At 50.0% G+C, this 17,993-nt stretch overlaps 2 protein-coding genes across 2 annotated transcripts; one reads left to right on the top strand and one right to left on the bottom strand.

Moving 5' to 3' along the window:
- Nucleotides 1–94: 94 nt before the first annotated feature.
- On the bottom strand, nucleotides 95–8,129 carry LOC117039653 (HAUS augmin-like complex subunit 8). Its single transcript, XM_033136831.1, has 10 exons — nucleotides 8,014–8,129; nucleotides 6,705–6,757; nucleotides 6,148–6,169; nucleotides 5,109–5,189; nucleotides 4,892–4,944; nucleotides 4,207–4,281; nucleotides 2,889–3,047; nucleotides 2,634–2,775; nucleotides 1,609–1,750; nucleotides 95–265 (listed from the first exon to the last, which is right to left on the bottom strand). The coding sequence occupies exons 1-10, from the start codon at nucleotides 8,114–8,116 to the stop codon at nucleotides 145–147; spliced, it is 951 nt and encodes a 316-aa protein (XP_032992722.1). The 5' UTR covers nucleotides 8,117–8,129; the 3' UTR covers nucleotides 95–144.
- Nucleotides 8,130–9,102: 973 nt separating this feature from the next.
- MPV17L2 (MPV17 mitochondrial inner membrane protein like 2) lies at nucleotides 9,103–16,148 on the top strand. Its single transcript, XM_033136807.1, has 6 exons — nucleotides 9,103–9,151; nucleotides 12,579–12,799; nucleotides 14,297–14,467; nucleotides 14,960–15,036; nucleotides 15,118–15,246; nucleotides 15,721–16,148. Exons 2-6 carry the CDS (start codon nucleotides 12,622–12,624, stop codon nucleotides 15,790–15,792), a joined length of 627 nt encoding a protein of 208 aa, XP_032992698.1. The 5' UTR covers nucleotides 9,103–9,151; nucleotides 12,579–12,621; the 3' UTR covers nucleotides 15,793–16,148.
- The last annotated feature ends 1,845 nt before the right edge of the window (nucleotides 16,149–17,993 follow it).

Below are 17,993 nucleotides of genomic sequence, written 5' to 3' on the forward strand. Positions count from 1 at the left end.
CTGTTGCAGCCAGACTTTGCAGTGAAAGGGTGAAGAAATACTTTAATACAAAAATTCAATTTAATACAAAAATGCAAGCAGCTTAGCAGAGGGCGGCTTCAGCTGCCGGCCCCTTGCTGTTGGATTTGCCTGGAAGGTTTGGGCCTAGCCAAAATAGAGCTGCTTCATCTTCTCGACCCCTTGGGTGTCTTCAAAGACCTTCTGGCAGCGCAGGGAGGCCTCTTTGCCAACGTCGGCCGACAAGTCCAGTACATGTGCGACGGTCCTGGAAGAGGAGGAGGAGAGCATGAAATGGGAACAGAGAAGCAAACAGGCTCCTCTCTTTGCGAAAGATCTAGCAGGACCCATTGCTAAGAACATGGAGCGGCAGGTCCTGACGGCTCAGACCGACCAATGTTCAACATCGTTGTTCCAACCAGGCGCCTCCTCGAAGGAAACCATGGCAAGGGCCTTCCCCCTATTATTTCTCCCCTGCTTCTGATCACTGAGGTCCACCTCCGAGGGCCTTCTGGCAGTTCCCTCCCTCCCTGCGAGAAGCAAAGTTACAGGGAACCAGGCAGAGGGCCTTCTTGGTGGTGGCGCCCACCCTGTGGAATGCCCTCCCATCAGATGTCAAGGAAATAAAGAACTATCTGACTTTTAGATGACATCCGAAGCCAGCCCTGTTCAGGGAAGTTTTTAATGACTGATGTTTTGTCGTGTTTTGAATTTTATTGTGTTTTTAATATTCTATTGGGAGCTGCCCAGAGTAGCTGGGGAAACCCAGCCAGATGGGTGGGGCATAAATAAAATTATTATTATCATTATTGGTTCCATTGCACCATCGTGGCTAATGACCACTCAGGGATCTCCAACCATACCCTGAATACACCCAAGGAAAGCAGGCATGCCCCTTAAATCCAGTCGGTCTGCTCTGACTAATCCCTTCGTTTCCAATAAATAAATGAGTTTCCAGCCAGCCTCTCCTGAATAGCATAATAATAATAATAATAATAATAATAATAATAATAATTTTTTATTTATACCCCGCCCTTCCCCGCCAAACCGGGCTCAGGGCGGCTAACACCAATAAAATCACAACAAAAACATAAAACAGCTCATTTAGGCTCACATGGATGAGCCTAAATCCTCCCTTTGAAGCCGTTTGAGCCTGTGGGCCACCTTGTGGCAGTGAGTCCCGTAGGTGAACGGGCTGCTGAGTGAAGAACAACTTCCTTTCTGAAGCACTGGGTGACCAGTTCTAGTACTTATGAGCAAATGAGAATACCTTCTCTCTATGCATTTGATTGTTTTAGGCAATTTCTGTCTTATTCTTAGCGTTCTTCTAAGCCGGTTCCAAAAAGGCCCACAATCTCACTGTTTTGTAAAGTGAATCTCCAAGCAAAGCAGATGCTCTACAACAGCGGGAGGGCAAACTGGACGTCATATTTCTGTTTCATTCTTTGAAAGTTTCGTGTTCCCAACGTGGAGAAAGTCTGTATTCCCAATACGATTCACCAAGATCTCCCACAGCCCCTTAAGAAATTGTCTCTTCCTCCTCCTCCTCCACCCAACCCAACAGGAACAAATCTCTTAGGTTCTTGTAGAAAGTGCTTTTGCTATAAATACCTTGGCAGCTCGGCAGCTACCTCCAAGGACGTCTCCTCCAGCTCCTTTGCGACGCTCAGGCCCTTGGCGTTTTCCTTGGCGTGCTCCGGCAGGGCTCTGCGCAAAGCTTCCTGGGTGGCAGCCAAGGCCCTCTGCAAGTCGTCTGCAAGTCGAGGAAAGAGATTGAGAGAGAGGCAGAGATCCTCTTAGATGGCAAGCCCTACCCGGAGATAGCAGGCATCAAACCAGGAACCCTCCCCATTGAAAAGCAACTTCTTGAACAGGATTGTTCCCAGTTGCTGCAACTCCTGCCCTCGGAGGTCTTGCAAGTTGCTGCAGGAGAAGGCTTGTGAGGGCTGTTTCTTGGACCAAGCTGAAACTGCAAATCTCCCTTGCGGTCAGGGTGGATAAAAATCAATGGGTTTTTTTTTATTTAAATCAGATTTTTTTTTTAAAAAAAAAAATCAAATCGTATTTTTAAAATAAAATGCTTTTGGAGGAAAAATCTGCTACCTTCCTCTTTATCCAATCTTCTTGTTCGTCCTGCCTGCTTCCTGCATCACCTGGACTGCACTGCTGGCTGCCACAGCAGTTCCCCAGGTTATCTCCCATATGGGGCAAACCTATTTGTACATGTTTGTAACTTTTAAGCCTAAAACCTGCCTTCAGGGATCACACTGCGCTCGGCCTAATCGTGAGTAAAACTACTTTTTGTTGCTTATGAATAAGACTGCGGCGTCCTTATTCTTTTCGGAGGGATTCAACAGGTCTTACCAGGAAAATATTAGAACACATTTCAATCTGGACAAGCCAGACTGAATTGCTTATTGCCTTAAGAAACTCACACGAGTTTGCAACCCGCTTTCCGCTGCGTAAGAAGGGGAACGCACCCTGCTAGGTGAAGGAACTTGCTAGCGCAAGTTAGGAAGGATGTTAATAAACAATATATCCTCTCCTGCCACCCTCAACGTTCCCGCAAGGGGCAGAATCCAGGAGTCTCTGCCTCTGAGCTGCTCCCCACAGAAGAGGTGTCTCCACTCCCATACCTAGATACTGGCTCTTGTCCCCGCCCAGGTAGATCTCGTTCACGGGCAGCTCGTGTCTCGCCGTGTCCAGGGCTGTGGCAAAGTGCCTGTATTCCTCTTCGAATGCCCGGATCTGCTCACAAACGGGACCAAGCACTTCCAGCTGGAAGCCCGGGCGGTGGGAGGAATGAGAGACGTTAGCCGCAGGACAGAACCAAGCCAGCCCTGTAAAGAAATGTCCCCAGACCTGCCCCCTGGGAAGCACAAAGCACATACCTGTCTGTCCAGCGACTCAGAGAGCTGGCGGTCCTTCTTTAGGCGCTGCAGCCTGTGCCGTTTCTTCTGGGCGTCCGCCTGCAGCCTCGCAGCCTCCCTGCTGAGGGTTAGCAGGTTCCTCTCGGCCTGCTCTTCCAGGAAGGCGGTATTCTTCTCCATCTGTTTGCGATGCAATGTTGTCGGGTTTCAAACACGCGTCCACAAAAGGCAGGTGAAGGAAGAAGTATTTATTGCAGGGGCTTCTCATTTATATACAGCTTTATATTTTAAAGGGGACAGAATCTCAAAGCGATTTACAACACATTAAAGCAGCATATGAAACAATCCAGCATAAAACAAACTCAGTCTTCAAGGAAAACATTTCAGATCCTTCTCTAAGTGATGTTTTGCTTTCCCCATATTTATTTACCTACTTAATTTACGGGGCTGCCGTGTGGCAAAGGTACAGCCGTACCTTGGATCCTGAACTCCTTGCGAGTCGAACGTTTTGGCTCCCAAATGATCGAAACCCAGAAGTGACTGTTCCGGTTTGCAAACGTTCTTTGGAACCCGAACGTCCGACGCAGCTTCCGATGGACATGGACTACAGGAGCTCCCTGCAGCCGATTGGAAGCCGCGCTTTGGTTTCTGAATGTTCTGGAAGTTGAATGGACTTCTGGAACAGATTCCGTTCAACTTCCAAGGTACAGCTGTATTCTAGGAAGTCCCGGGGGTGTGTGTGCAAATGGGTGTGCAAATGTCTATCTTACTTTGAAATGCTGGTATCGCTGGATCAAGTTCCACCCATTTTACTTTATTAACTAAACAAAACAGTGCTAATTGGATTTTGAATATGGGTGCAATTCTTAGCTTTCTTAATTTTGCTGTGCTATTATCTTCCTTATCATGCAAAGTGCTATTCTGAACAATGCTTTCTATAGGGTAGGGGGCACTGGAGACGAGCTTATGACACGGAGGGGGCAGTGGCTCCAAAAAGTTTGGGAAATCATTGGCCCGGATCTGTTTTGTTGTGGGGCAGCAGCCCCCTAAAGAACATGCAGAGGGCCACAGCCAACTAACCCAGTGTGCTAACAGAAACCATTGTGCAGCAAAGCTTTCCCACAGAGCTCAGACTGGCACCCTGATTTCTTCCCATTTCATCCTCACAACCGGCGAGGCCGAGAGAGACTGCGGCTGGCTCCCGAGGTCACACCAACGAGTTCACATGGCTGAGTGGAGACATTTGAACCCGGGTCTCTCCTAGGATTTAAACCAATGCTCTCAAACCACTAGACCGCGGCTGGTTCTCAAGGCAGGGATAAGACTGTTGGTGTTTTACCTTTAGGGAGGCATAGGTCAACAGAAGTGTCTCCGATTCCAGCATCCTAATCAGGTCGTCAGAATCAGGAGAGACCTGAAAGAAAACAAAGCAGATTCTTTAACAAATCAAACACGTGGGAAAGTGTTGAGTAAAGCAGGAAGGAAAGGCCAGGGTGAATCTGCTGCAATTATCTTTACATGCAATTTTTTAAATTATAGAAACCTTAGGTCCCAGATGCTGGTGATGATGATCATTAAGCTACGAATTGCCTTCTAAACCCGAGTCTCAAAGCAATTTACACATAAGATAATTAAAGACAACTAAAAGCACAAAAACAACAAATGTATTCCAAACAAGACAAGTGGGCTCTCGTGGCCAAGACCGGCTCATCCGTCTGGGAAAGTTTGCTGCAACCAAAACACCTCCCTAACAGCAGGCTTAAGAGGATCTGTTCGACAACAGCTCAACAAGAACTTGTAGCCCCTCACTGGACTTCTGTTTCAGTGTATCTGAAGAAGTGTGCATGCACACGAAAGCTCATACCAAGAACAAACTTAGTTGGTCTCTAAGGTGCTACTGGAAGGAATTTTTTTATTTTTTATTTTGTTTCGACTACGACAGACCAACAGGGCTACCTACCTGTAACTAGAAAATACAAATGCATTCAATGAACAAATGCATTCAATGAACCCGCATGACTCACCTCGCTCTGCTTTTCTCGGGGGGTGGCTTTCGATGTCCTCGGGCAGCTTTTGCCTAGAAGTGGCAACCAGAGAAAAGACAAACGCACACGTACAGTCACATTCCAGTGAACAGTCAAAAGCCGATAGGAGACTGGGCTGCAACTGGGAGGAGGAAACCCACAAATGGCTGCGGCAATGACCACCCCCCCCCCCCCCGCTTTGAGGCAACACACGTACTTTTGATGGCAGAGAGCTCAAGTTCCGGCCGGGATCTTCCGTGGCTCTCCACCAGAGTGGACTGCAAAACCTCATGAGGGTCTAGAGGAGGGGAGGAAAACCCAATTACAACTGTTGTAAACCGCTGTGGTTTTTTTTTTTAATTAAAAAGGCTGATATATAAACACTTTATATAAATCAACAACCCCAGTTTGAGCGGCAAGCGTGCCACAGTGTTTAGAGGGTCGGACTAGGACTTGGGAGAGACCAGGGTCTGAATCCCCACTCAGCCACAAAGCTCGCTGGGTGCAACCCTAAGGGCTAGTCACTGCCTCTCAGCCTAGGCTATCTCACAGGGCTGGTGCAGGGATTATTTTGAGTAGGGGGTACAGCCACATACACAACCTTGAGTGGGACATGAGTGGCGCTGTGGTCTAAACCAGTGAGCCTCTTGGGCTTGCCGATCAGAAGGTCGGCAGTTCGAATCCCTGCAATGACGGGGTGAGCTCCCGTTGCTCTGTCCCAGCTCCTGCCAACCCAGCAAGTCAAAAGCATGCCAGTGCAAGTGGATAAACAGGTACTGCTGCGGCGGGAAGGTAACCGGCATTTCCGTGTGCTGCTCTGGTTTCTACCATGTGCCAGAAGTGGTTTAGTCCTGCTGGCCACATGACCCGGAAAACTGTCTTTGGACAAACACTGGCTCCCTTGGCCTGAAAGCGAAATGAGCGCCGCAACCCCATAGTCACCTTGGATTGGACTTAATTGTCCAGGGGTCGTTTACCTTTACCTTGCTACTAACCAGGGCAGGCGATCGGAAAGATGCTGATTTATGCAGACACGTCTTCTAAGAGCCAGTTGCATACCGAAAGCGATGGGCACGTCTTGTATTCCAGGAGGGAATTACCAACCCAGATCGCCTTCTCGACAAATTTAACCGTAGGTCCATAGTTTTCAAACCATGTCTGAAGGAACCCCACCATTGTGTGAACTTGCCCCTGAGAAAGGCAGGTCCACCCCAGGGAGCCCCTTCAAGGTGCTTGACCCCCCCCCCAAAACTCACCAGCTGTGGCTTTGGCAGCGGCCTGGAAAACAAGAGTAAGACACGGCAAGTTAGGCATGTGCTGTTATGTCATGGTTGGGGAGTGTGAGTGTTTCAGCACACTCCAGCAACTGGACAAATCAAAATGAAGAGGTGAACACCTCTCCCCACACCCACCCCAAGCACGGCATTTATTTCAAGGATTATTATTATTTATTACATTTATAAACTGCCCTTTGTCATAAGACCTCAGGGTGGCTCACAGAGCAAAACACAGGATACAAAACAAGTAAACAATTAAAACAAAACAGCAAAACAATGATGGCCCCCTTCTCACAGACACATTTAAAAGCCTGTAGAATATTAATCAGCCCAAGGCCTGGCTGAAGAGAAACATTTTCACCAGGAGTCTAAAAATCTATAATAAAGGCACCAGGCAAACCTCCTGGGAGAAGAGCAATCCACAAACGGGGAGCCACAACCCATTTATTAGCTATTATTTTATTTTACCAACAGCAAGTAACACAAAAACCTAAAGCGGAAACGCCAAAAAGAGGAATTTCACATCCAAATCTCACCTTTCCAGATCCTTTTTGATAGTCAAGGTATCTTGCCGGCACGATTCTTCCCCCTAAGGAGGCAGAAAGGAGGCAAAAGAGAAAAAGCGTGACACGGGAAGAGGAAAGGTGCCTCTGAGCATGTCAGGAGCGGCTTTTCCAAAGACTGTGGCAGGAGGGGGGCAAAGTGCCTCCCCTCTCCAGAACGGCAGCAAGCACATGCAGAGTTCCTCTTGCTCCTGTAGGGGCCCTTGCCCTCCCCAATCGGCATAGTTGGGGGGGGGGCACCTGCCCACCCAAAATCAATAAAAATACTCAACTAGCTGAAGTTCTGCCCCCCCCCAACATAAATCATGACTATGCCCAGGCAGAGGGCCTTCTCAGTGTTGGTGCCCGCCCTGTGGAATGAGCTCCCATCAGATGTCAAGGAAAGAAACAACTATCCGACTTTCTGAAGGCAGCACTGTTTAGGGAAGTTTTCAATGTTTTATCATGTTTTTCATATTCTGATGGAATTATTATTATTCGCAAAGACCTCCCCCCCCCGCCCCGCCCCGCGCATGTGTAGCTCCTTCCCCCACCATACGGGTCTTATTTTATATTATAATTAGATGTTATCTGCCGCCCTTGCTCAGGTGATCTCAGGGCGGCTTACAAAATAAAGCAAGCAAATGATTAAACCGAAACAGCAACGAGCAACGATCCCGACTAGGGAAGAATGGCAAGCAAAATTGCTGGATAATGCCTAAATTGGTTTTATCTATTTATTTAATTTCTATGCCGCCCTAAACCCGAAGGTCTCAGGGTGGTTCACGTGAAACAGCTAAATGGCTAAACTAACCGGGGGACTAAGGAATCAAGAAGATGAAAGACTTAAAAAAAGAATGGGGGGAAACTTATAACCTGTCTAGGAGACCGTTGTGAACAAATTAAAACGTTAGCTGTACTAATCACTTGTAAAGTAGCGAAGTTTGTGGACAATTAGGAAAAATGAAAATTATGGAAACTGTATTGATATGTAAACTTGGAAAAATAGTCCTTAGGATCTAGGTAAGGGATGAGGGGAAGTCAAGAGATTAAGAGAATGTCGCGAAAGGATTACACAATTTGTTGCAAAATTGTATATGTAAAAATACATTAGAAAACAAACAAACGCGAAACAGCGGCGCTCCCGAGCATGTGCAGAGCGCGGCCGCCTTCCCTTCTCCCAGCGCCGGGCCTCCTGCGCATGCGCAAAGGGCGATGGCTTTCTCCACCGCCATGCCTCCTGCGCATGCGCAAAGCGAACCGCCTCCCCAGAGCATGTGCAGAGCGCCCGCGCTGCCGTCACCTCTCTGCTTTGGCCAGGCTCCAGCCTTCTCCTCGGACGCCAGGCCGGGCTCCGCGCGGAGGGAAGCGCCGCTCTGGAAAGGAGAAGGCGAAGAAGCCGCCATTGCCCCTCACACAAAAAACACACAGAAATAGGAAGCCGCGCGGCCAGAGCGACCCCGCCCTCGTTTCTGGGCGCGCGTGCGCAGAGCCCCGCTGCTTTCCTCCTCCCGCTCTCATAGCCGGCTTCCCCCGCGGCTGAGAGAGGCGACGGCAGGGAGCCGCCTCGTCCCGCCCTCGCTCCCTTCCCGCCCACAGCGGAGGCGGCCACTTCCGAGTTGTACGACTCCACGGCGCACGCGCGGAAGGTGGGAGCAGGAAGCGGAAGGATAGGGACTGCCGCGCATGCGCAAACCGCTCAAGCGAAGCCCAAGCGGCGCCCGGAGCCCTTCTTCGGCTGCCCTTTCTTTCCTGGGAATGGTTAAGAGTTGGGACGCAATAGGGTTTTTTGTGATTTATTGATTATTCAGAGATACACAAAAGAGATATGGATATTTCATTTTGTAAAATGTTATATTGATATTTTTTTCAGAAACATACAAAAACACATGCCCATCACTAAGTATCTTTGTGGACAAGCGAAGTTTGTGGACAATTAAGAAAAATGAAAATTATGGAAACTGTATTGATATGTAAACTTGGAAAAATAGTCCTTAGGATCTAGGTAAGGGATGAGGGGAAGTCAAGAGATTAAGAGAATGTCGCGAAAGGATTACACAATTTGTTGCAAAATTGTATATGTAAAAAGACATTAGAAAACAGACAAACGCGAAACAGCGGCGCTCCCGAGCATGTGCAGAGCGCGGCCGCCTTCTCTCACCTCGCTGTTTCTTTGGCCGGGCTCCCAACCTCTCCTCGGACGCCGAAGCCACCGCCGCCTCCTTTCCCGCCTTCTCCTCGGAAGAAGAAGCCGAAGCCGCCGCCGCCTCCTCCGCCTTTCCCGCCATTGCTGCGCTGCCAGAGCGACGCCGCCCTCGTTTCCTCCTCCCGCTCTTATAGCCGGCTTGGGGCGGCGTCAAGTGGCCCTGCCGCTCACGTGACCCCGGGGAGGCGGTGCTTTCCGCGAGGAGGCGGCCGTGGAGGCGGAGGAGAGGCCCGAGGTGAGAGAGTGCCTCTGAGCATGCACAGAGTGCCGCAGGCAGACTTGGGAGGGCGGGCGGAAGGCGAGGACGGTTGTTGCTGCTGCTCATATTCCTAAGAATAAGAATAAGAATATTTATTCCCCAACCACTCTGAGCGGCTCCCACATGGGCGTAGCGAAGGGGGGGCAGGAGGGGGCAGATGCCCCCCCCCAAGCAGCCTTGAGTCCCTGGCAGGACATGGAAACGCAAACACGCTTCATGCCCCACCAACTATATATATATGGCTGGCGGCAGTTGCGGAGGAAGGGGGGAGCGGCAAAGCATCTGAAAGAGCTGGCTGGGTGGCTGGGGGGGGGGCGCGCCAATCGGCACCCCCGGCAGCCGGGCGGATGGCGCAGCTGGCAGCGCCAGTTGGCAGCCCCGGCGGCGCTCCTTCCCTCCCTCCCAGCAAAGTGGCTGCCCGTCCCCCTCCCTCCCTCCAGGCTGACTCTCTGGCAAGCCAGCAGCTCGTGAGCAACAGCACCGGCAAAGCTCCTCCGTCTCCCCCACTCGCTGCAAAGCGGCTCCCCTGGCTTCTCTGGGCTTTTATCCTGTGCTTTTCTGGGGAGGGAAACCCGCGGGCTTGACTTCCCAGTAAACCTGCTTGGAAGCCGCTTCACCCTCTGCTTTTGTCTTCCACAAAATCAACACCATTGAAGCTCCGCAGCAGCTACTTCCCACCTCCAGAAGATCCCGGTTTCAGCTGTGTATCCCCCCCCCCCCCACCACCACCTCACCCATCTTTCAGATAATTCTTCCTGTTACAACCCTCTGCTCAGCTCCCGTGTTTTCCGCCTATTTTATTTTGTGTGGACCCTGATGTCCTCCCGCCCCTCATCCGTACGGGAGAGATTGGGAGGGGGTTGTTTAGACTGTGAGGGTCAGGTATCGCGCACAACTGCCCCGGGATTGTTGAGCGAGGCAAACTCTCCTGTACATTTGCAAAGTCGTCATGATCTCCACCTCCCTCTCCCCACCCCACCCCCTCCTAGAATCATAGAGTTGGAAGAGACCACAAGGGCCATCCAGTCCAACCCCCTGCCAAGCAGGAAACACCATCAAAGCATTCCTGACAGATGGCTGTCAAGCCTCCGCTTAAAGACCTCCAAAGGAGGAGACTCCACCACACTCCTTGGCAGCAAATCCCACTGTCCAACAGCTCTTACTGTCAGGAAGCTCTTCCTAATGTTTAGGTGGAATCTTCTCTTTCTTGTAGTTTGAATCCATTGCTCCCTGTCCGCTTCTCTGGAGCAGCAGAAAACAACCTTTCACCCTCCTCTATATGACATCCTTTCATATATTTGAACATGGCTATCATATCCCCCTTTAACCTTCTCTTCTCCAGGCTAAACATACCCAGCTCCCTAAGCCGTTCCTCATAAGGCATCGTTTCCAGGCCTTTGACCATTTTGGTTGCCCTCCTCTGGACACGTTCCAGCTTGTCAGTATCCTTCTTGAACTGTGGTGCCCAGAACTGGACACAGTATTCCAGGTGAGGTCTGACCAGAGTGGAATGCAGTGGTACTATTACTTCCCTTGATCTAGATCAGGCATAGGCAACCTTCGGCTCTCCAGGTGTTTTGGACTACAATTCCCATCATCCCTGACCACTGGTCCTGTTAGCTAGGGATCATGGGAGTTGTAGGCCAAAACATCTGGAGAGCCGAAGGTTGCCTATGCCTGATCTAGATGCTATACTCCTATTGATGCAGCCCAGAATTGCATTGGCTTTTTTAGCTGCTGCATCACACTGTTGACTCATGTCAAGTTTATGGTCTACCAAGACTCCTAGATCCTTTTCACATGTACTGCTCTCAAGCCAGGTGTCACCCATCCTGTATTTGTGCCTTTCATTTTTTTGCCCAAGTGTAGTACTTTACATTTTCCCCTGTTAAAATTCATCTTGTTTGCTTTGGCCCAGTTCTCTAGTCTGTTAAGGTCATTTTGAAGTGTGATCCTGTCCTCTGGGGTATTAGCCACCCCTCCCAATTTGGTCATCTGCAAACTTGATCAGGATGCTCTCAAGCCCATCATCCAAGTCATTGATAAAGATGTTGAATAAGACTGGGCCCAAGACAGAACCCTGTGGCACCCCACTAGTCACTTCTCTCCAGGATGAAGAGGAGCTGTTAATGAGTACCCTTTGGGTTCGGTCAGTCAGCCAGTTACAAATCCACTGAATGGTAGCATTGTCTAGCCTGCATTTTACCAGCTTCTTTACAAGAATATAATGGGGCACCTTGTCAAAGGCCTTGCTGAAATCAAGATAGGCTACATCCACATCTGTCAAAAAATGAGTTCAGATTGGTCTGACATGACTTATTTTTCAGAAACCCATGCTGACTTTTAGTGATCACAGCGTTCCTTTCTAGGTGCTCACAGACCATTTGCTTAATGATCTGCTCTAGAATCTTTCCTGGTATTGATGTCAGGCTGACTGGGCGGTAATTGTTTGGGTCTTCTCTCTCCCCCTTTTTGAAAATAGGGACAAAATTTGCCCTCCTCCAGTCTGCTGGGACTTCGCCTGTTCTCCAGGAATTCTCAAAGATTACTGCCAGTGGTTCTGAAATCACCTCTGCCAGTTCTTTTAATACTCTTGGATGTAGTTCATCTGGCCCTGGAGACTGTACATCTAAACTAGCCAAGTATTCTTGTAAACTAGTTAGCTGAGTTGGTTTTCCTTGTCTGGGTGTTTTGTACCTCAAAGGTTGTCATACAAAGCGGGCAGTCTTCTGTCTTGCTGAGTTAGTTTTTAAATCAATTATTTCAGAAGGTCCAGTCCCTAAAAAAAGCTCAACAACCCCCCCAAAACTGCCAGATTTTAATTCTGAAAGTAGATCACAGTTGGCCACCCCTGGTATAAGACATGTAACTAGAATAAAAATAAAAATAAAAAAATCAAGCAAATAATTGTAATAACTACCGTAATAAAGCACTGCTATAATTATATATAATTTTCCTAAAATTTTGGTTTCATTCGCCTTTCCGTGCTGAAATGTCACAACCTGAACGACCATGGCTTGCCCCCCCCTAGTTTTGATCCTGGGTACGCCCCTGGGCTCCCACCAGAATATTTAAAACGCGATAAAAAGCACACTAAAGCTTATACCTAAAACTACTCTGTTGGTCTCTAAGGCGCTACGTTATAATTTTAAAATTCTTTTGGAAGGATTCTTTTAAAGAAGAGGAGTTTGGATTTGACATCCCACTTTATCACTACCCGAAGGAGTCTCAAAGCGGCTCACATTCTCCTTTCCCTTCCTCCCACAACGAACAAGCGTGCCACCACCGAGAAGGCCCCCTGCCTGCTTCCCTGTAACCTCACTTTTTGCAGGTAGGGAACTGCCAGAAGGCCCTGGGAGGAAGCTCACCATCTTGTTTGTGTCCCCCCCCCCGTTTTCTGCAGTTCTCCCCCCAGCCAGTCGCTGGGCCTGTGACGAAACGCCGAGATGATGGCCCGCGGCCGGCAGATCTTCTCCGTCTACTGGAAGCCGCTCTTCCAAGGCCGCCTCCTGCTGGTGACCAACACCGTCAGCTGTGGGGGGCTCCTGGCTGCTGGGGACACGCTCCGCCAGGCCTGGGAGATGAGGCAGGACCCCAAGCGCAAGCGGGATCTGGCCCGCACAGGTGAGCCGCGGCCGCCCCTTTCTCGAAACCTCCTTTTTGCCACACTACCTGGGATTGAAATCCCAGGGGTGCAGAGTCAACCCATTGGTCTGTCTCATGCTCTGTGGGTCGTGGCCATTAGCCATGCTCCTCAAGAGGTCAGGAGGGTGGCAACATGAGCGCAGGGCCTTCTCTGCAGTGGCTCCCTGTCTGTGGAATGCAGTTCAACAGATGCCTTCATTACACATTTAGGAGCCAGGCAAAAAGGTTCCTTTTTAACCAGGCCTTTGTTTGATCTGTTTGACATCCTATACCCTTTTAAAATGTAGCTCTTTTTGGGTGCGTCTGTGTGTTAGTGGCTTGTTGTTTTTATTCTGATTATACACATCACGCAAACGCTTAGAATGTTGGTGCAAGTTTTACAGTGGTACCTTAGTTCTCAAACTTAATCCGTTCCGGAAGTCCAAAACCAAGGCCTGCTTTCCCATAGAAAGTAATGAAAAATGGATTAATCCATTCCAGACTTTTAAAAACAATGCCTGAAACAGCAATTTAACATGAATTTTCCCTCTACGGGGGGGGGGGGGGACCCCATCCACACATCCCACTGTTGTTTGGAGGAGGCAGTAGGAATCCAAAGCACTCTCTGCAAAGGGAATCGCAGAGCTGCAATCGGAAGGGAACCCCAAAGGTCCTCTAGTCCATGTTAGAGTTTTCAGAGTCACCTACATGCAGAAAGGAAATGCAGCTGTTATCTTCAAGCAAATAGTAGTTGGCAGAAAGCCCAGATTGCTCTCTCTCTGACCATTAGCAAGCACCTGTGATTGGTCAGTGGAGTACTTAAAGAACTCAGCTTTATCTGAGAGGGCGTGGTGGTAGGTGTTAGTGTGTGGTGTTAGGTTGAAGAGAGAGAGGAAAAGATTTTATGTTTTGTTTCTTTTATTTTGTAAAGTCTGTAAATAGTAACTTATGGATGCTAGTTGCTTCAATCAATAAATACTGTATATAGTTATCCAGTGAGTTGCTGAGTTCCTGCGTTGAGCTGTCTAGTCCAGTGTTTTTCAACCTTTTTTGGGCAAAGGCACACTTGTTTCATGAAAAAAATCACGAGGCACACCACCATTAGAAAATGTTAAAAAATTTAACTCTGTGCCTATATTGACTATATATAAAGTAATTTTTCAATTTTTCCCACGGCACACCAGGCAACATCTCGCGGCACACTAGTGTGCCGCGGAACAGTGGTTGAAAAACACTGGTCTAGTCAATTTCACAACAGCCAGAAGCTTCCAGAAAGTCTGCGTCTAACTCTGCGGTGTCCAGGAATACGTTATTCTCCTGACACTAAATCCCAAAGGTTATGATTGTCTTAAGAGTCCAACCCCCTGCAATGCTGGAAAACCCCTGTCCAGTTGCCACCCCCTCCTCAGCTTTTCACAAGTGCTCCATTTAGACTTCCAAACGATGGAGCCTCTCTTTTTGTGCCTGTGGAGACTACAGATTTCTCCTCCTCCTCAGCGCGCATGTTTGCCATCGGATGCAGCATGGGCCCACTAATGCACTACTGGTATCTGTGGCTCGACCGCACCTTCCCCGCTGCCGGCTTCAGTGGGATCCGGAGTGTCCTCAAGAAGGTTTTCATCGACCAGATGGTGGCCTCCCCGGCGCTGGGCGTTTGGTACTTCTTGGGTGAGTTAAGGACATTCCTTGACACTGCTAGGAGAGAAATCCCGCTTGGAGGGATTGCGTGCGTGTGGAGGTGGTCAGGTACGGACTGGGGCTCGATAGCCCTCCTGTGGCGCAATGGGTCTGGACAGGATTCCTGCACTGCACGGGGTTGGGCTAGATGACCCTCGGGGGTCTCAACGCTACCATTTTATCCTTCAGCGCTAATCTTCTGGGCAGGCAATGGAAAAGAGAAGGCCCACCTCTCCTCCGCCCTTTGCATGCCTCTCTTGGTTCTGGGAGACACGAGGGGCGGGGAGTTTTTTGTAGGAGGGGGAAACTCCCTAGATTTCCCACCAGCCAGACTCCTGCTTCTGCCTCCGAGTCCAGACTGCCACACTCTCTCCCCTCCCACTAAGCCCTGTGACCTCTTCAGCTTCTGACACCTCTTCCTTCCAGCCCGGCCTCATTCTGCACACACAAACACACCCAGCCATTTCCTTTGTCTCCCTGCAGGGATGGGGTCTCTGGAGGGGCAAACGCTGGACCAGAGCTGGCAAGAGTTGGAGGACAATTTCTGGGAGTTCTATAAGGCAAGACTGGTCCCTCCCCGTCCTGACATCACATCCTGTCCTGTGGAGCAGCTGACTCCAATTTCCTCTCCCCGCTCGCAGATGGACTGGTGCGTCTGGCCCCCGGCGCAGCTGATGAACTTCCTCTTCCTGCCCGCCGCGTACCGGGTGCTCTACATGAACGTCATCACCCTCGGCTGGGACACCTACCTGTCGTACCTGAAGCACCGGGTGGGTAAACCGAGGCAGCGGCACAGGGCGCAAGTTCGGGGTCTCCGGAGGAGAGAGGGGTTATCCCAGAACTGCAGCCTCAGATCCTTTGAATCATGAGCTGGGGGACCATGTTGTCTTGTAGGGCAGAGGTGGGCAGGACAGGAGGATAATAATTTATTATTTATACCCCGCGTCTCCACCCCATCTACAATTCCCATCATCCCTGACCACTGGTCCTGTTAGCTAGGAATCATGGGAGTTGTAGTCCCAAAACAGCTAGAGGGCAGAGCTTGGAGATGCGTGCCTTAAGGGATAATTTCAGCAGGCTGCCTTGTATTTAGCGAGACCAGAGGTCCGTCCAGTTCACGATGGTCCACACAGCAGCAACTCTCCTGGGTTTCTGGTACAAGAGGATACTCTCTGCTCCAGCCAGAGATCTCACCAGCTGCATAGATCCTCAACTGATGAGATCCCACCCCGCTTTCTCTTTAGCCTAAGCACCCATCCCTCAGCGTGGAGGAAGATGATGAAGGCGACAGAGTCGAGATCGAAACAACCGGGTGAACGAGGGCCACGTGCTTCTGCCAAGGTTGGATCCGAGACTCCCTGGGCACTGGAGCCAGCTTTGCGCCCCACCATTTAGGCAGCTGGATCTGGGAAGCAGGCGCCGTCGCCCACGTTCGCAGCCCTCTCTCCTCCCAGCAGAGGCCTCATCTCCCTCTTCCTGCAGCGCCTCGGATACCGAAACAGAGAACTTCAGGGCTGGGGGGCAGATTTGGCACGGGCGTAGGCATCTCCTGACTGCGACCCCTGGTCCTTCCCAATTCATTCAAAAGTTCCAGATCTTTTTGCGCTTCCCAATTAAAGAAAAAGCAGGTTGCCTTTTTTTGCATGCCGTTGCCAGGACAGGTGCTTCTTCTCTCTGCCGCTAGCGCCTCTCGTTGCCGTTGGGTCAACGCGGTTTGTCCTTTTAATGACTGATGTTTTAATGTATTTTTAATCTCCTGTTGGAAGCCGCCCAGAGTAGCTGGGAAAACTCAGCCAGATGGGCGGGATATAAGTAATAAATTATTATTCTTATTAAATTATATTTTGAGTGCGGCGGAGATGCCAGGCTCCTGACTGCAGTCGAATGGCAACGGCTGGCCACACTCCCAAGGTTGCAGGTTCGATCCCCGTATATTGGGTCTCTTCCGACTCTAGAATCCCATTCTTTCCTCATTTCTAAAAACTTACTCAGCCTCCCGGCCTCACCACAGACAACCCGCTGCCCTCGAAGGGAAGCCCCCTAACTAAATGCGAGAGCAACAGTGAGGCACTCCCTGCTTGTTCCCAGCAGCTGGCATTCAGGGGTAGACTGCCTCTGCTGCTGGAGGTGCAGCCACACAGCCGCCTGGCTGACAGCTACCGCTGAGCCACAGCCCACTCCACAAACTGGTGCTGTTAGCCATGCAGGAAAAAACCCTTTTAAAAGCACCTGAGCCGCCCCCCCCCCCCGGTCACATTAGACACTCTTCAAGCACTCGGCCTCCCCCTTTCCTTCACAGGGACTAGCAGCATGGAATGCTTCTCGTGATCAGAATTTTATTTCTTCACAACTCTCCTTGGTACCACAATATTGGGATTTTCTTTCTACCCCATAGCTTTTAATGGTTTTTTTTTAAGAAACTGAACTCATTTTGACACTTCCGATAATTTTTTTTTTAAATACAGTACAGCATATATATATTTTTATATTTATATATATATATATAATTTTCCCCATAGAAGTAAACTTCACAAAGAGAGAATGTTTTGTGTCTAAATATCCGCCAAAACGAAAATAAAACCCAAAACCGTACGTAGCGTTTCCATGAAAAAAGAAAAGGGGGATCGTGAGGTGGAGGGCTGAGGAATAAGAGAAAAAGGAATGTTTTAAACGGTGGAGTTTGGTCGTTTGAGAATATTTAAAGCCAGGAGTTCTCCAGGTGAAGCAGGGAAAGACTGCTTGCAGGTCCAAGGAGGCAGGAACAGCAAATGGGGGCCTTTTCCCTCTCCTACAGCAGCAGCTAATGGCACAACAGCCTCTTCCCCAACCTGGTGCCCTGCAGATGCCTCCAGCCTCAGGCAGCTCTGTTCCCAGAGGCTGAGGTCTGGAGCGGTTGAGGTTTTTAGGAACTGCGGTCCAAGAAAAAACCTGGAATGCCCTCACTGGGTGGGGGGGGGGTGCAGGGAATGTAGAAGCCGGACGGGGCAAACAAGCCTTCCAGGTGTTGGCTGGGCTCCCAACAGCTGGCTGCTGGTGGGATCCGGAGCCCCAGCAGCACCCGAGGGGGGCAACAAGTTCCCCCTCCCCATGTCGGAAGGGAAGGCAAGAGTCCTGCTCCAGAGTAGACCCATTGAAACTGGCCACCCAACGCCAGCTATGTCTGTTCATTTTGGGTTTACTCGGGGCATGACGGAGGCTGCGTCTGAACTCTACGCGGACAGGATAGCTTCAGTCACAGCTCCCCCTTCCACCCCGAAATCCTGGGAGCTGTAGTTTTCAGGGCGCCGAGAGCTCTTAAGAGACACCCCCCTCCCTCAATTCCCCTTATGATTTCCGGACGGGTTTTACTGCCTGCATTACGATCTCTGTTTTAGCGCTTGGGATTCTCCTCTTGCAACTTTTTACCCCGTCGGTAACTCCCATCCTCCCTGACTAGCAGGACCAGTGGGTCAGGGAGCATTGAAAGCATAGTTTCTGAAGTATGCTGAGTTGGTAGGGGACCCCATTCCCTTCGCAG

This window comes from Lacerta agilis, chromosome 18 (genome assembly GCF_009819535.1).
Source record: "Lacerta agilis isolate rLacAgi1 chromosome 18, rLacAgi1.pri, whole genome shotgun sequence".
In the NCBI taxonomy this organism is placed as follows: Eukaryota; Metazoa; Chordata; class Lepidosauria; order Squamata; family Lacertidae; genus Lacerta; species Lacerta agilis.

Excerpts from the sequence above, each read along its gene's own strand:
- LOC117039653 (XM_033136831.1), bottom strand. The coding sequence starts at position 8,116 with ATGGCGGCTTCTTCGCCTTCTCCTTTCCAGAGCGGCGCTTCCCTCCGC. Across the intron at positions 3,048-4,206 it reads TGACCTATGCCTCCCTAAAG|ATGGAGAAGAATACCGCCTT; the intron begins GTAAAACACCAA and ends CATCGCAAACAG. Across the intron at positions 266-1,608 it reads GTAGCTGCCGAGCTGCCAAG|GACCGTCGCACATGTACTGG; the intron begins GTATTTATAGCA and ends CTCCTCTTCCAG.
- MPV17L2 (XM_033136807.1), top strand. The coding sequence starts at position 12,622 with ATGATGGCCCGCGGCCGGCAGATCTTCTCCGTCTACTGGAAGCCGCTC. Across the intron at positions 14,468-14,959 it reads GGGCGTTTGGTACTTCTTGG|GGATGGGGTCTCTGGAGGGG; the intron begins GTGAGTTAAGGA and ends GTCTCCCTGCAG. Across the intron at positions 15,037-15,117 it reads ATTTCTGGGAGTTCTATAAG|ATGGACTGGTGCGTCTGGCC; the intron begins GCAAGACTGGTC and ends CCCCGCTCGCAG.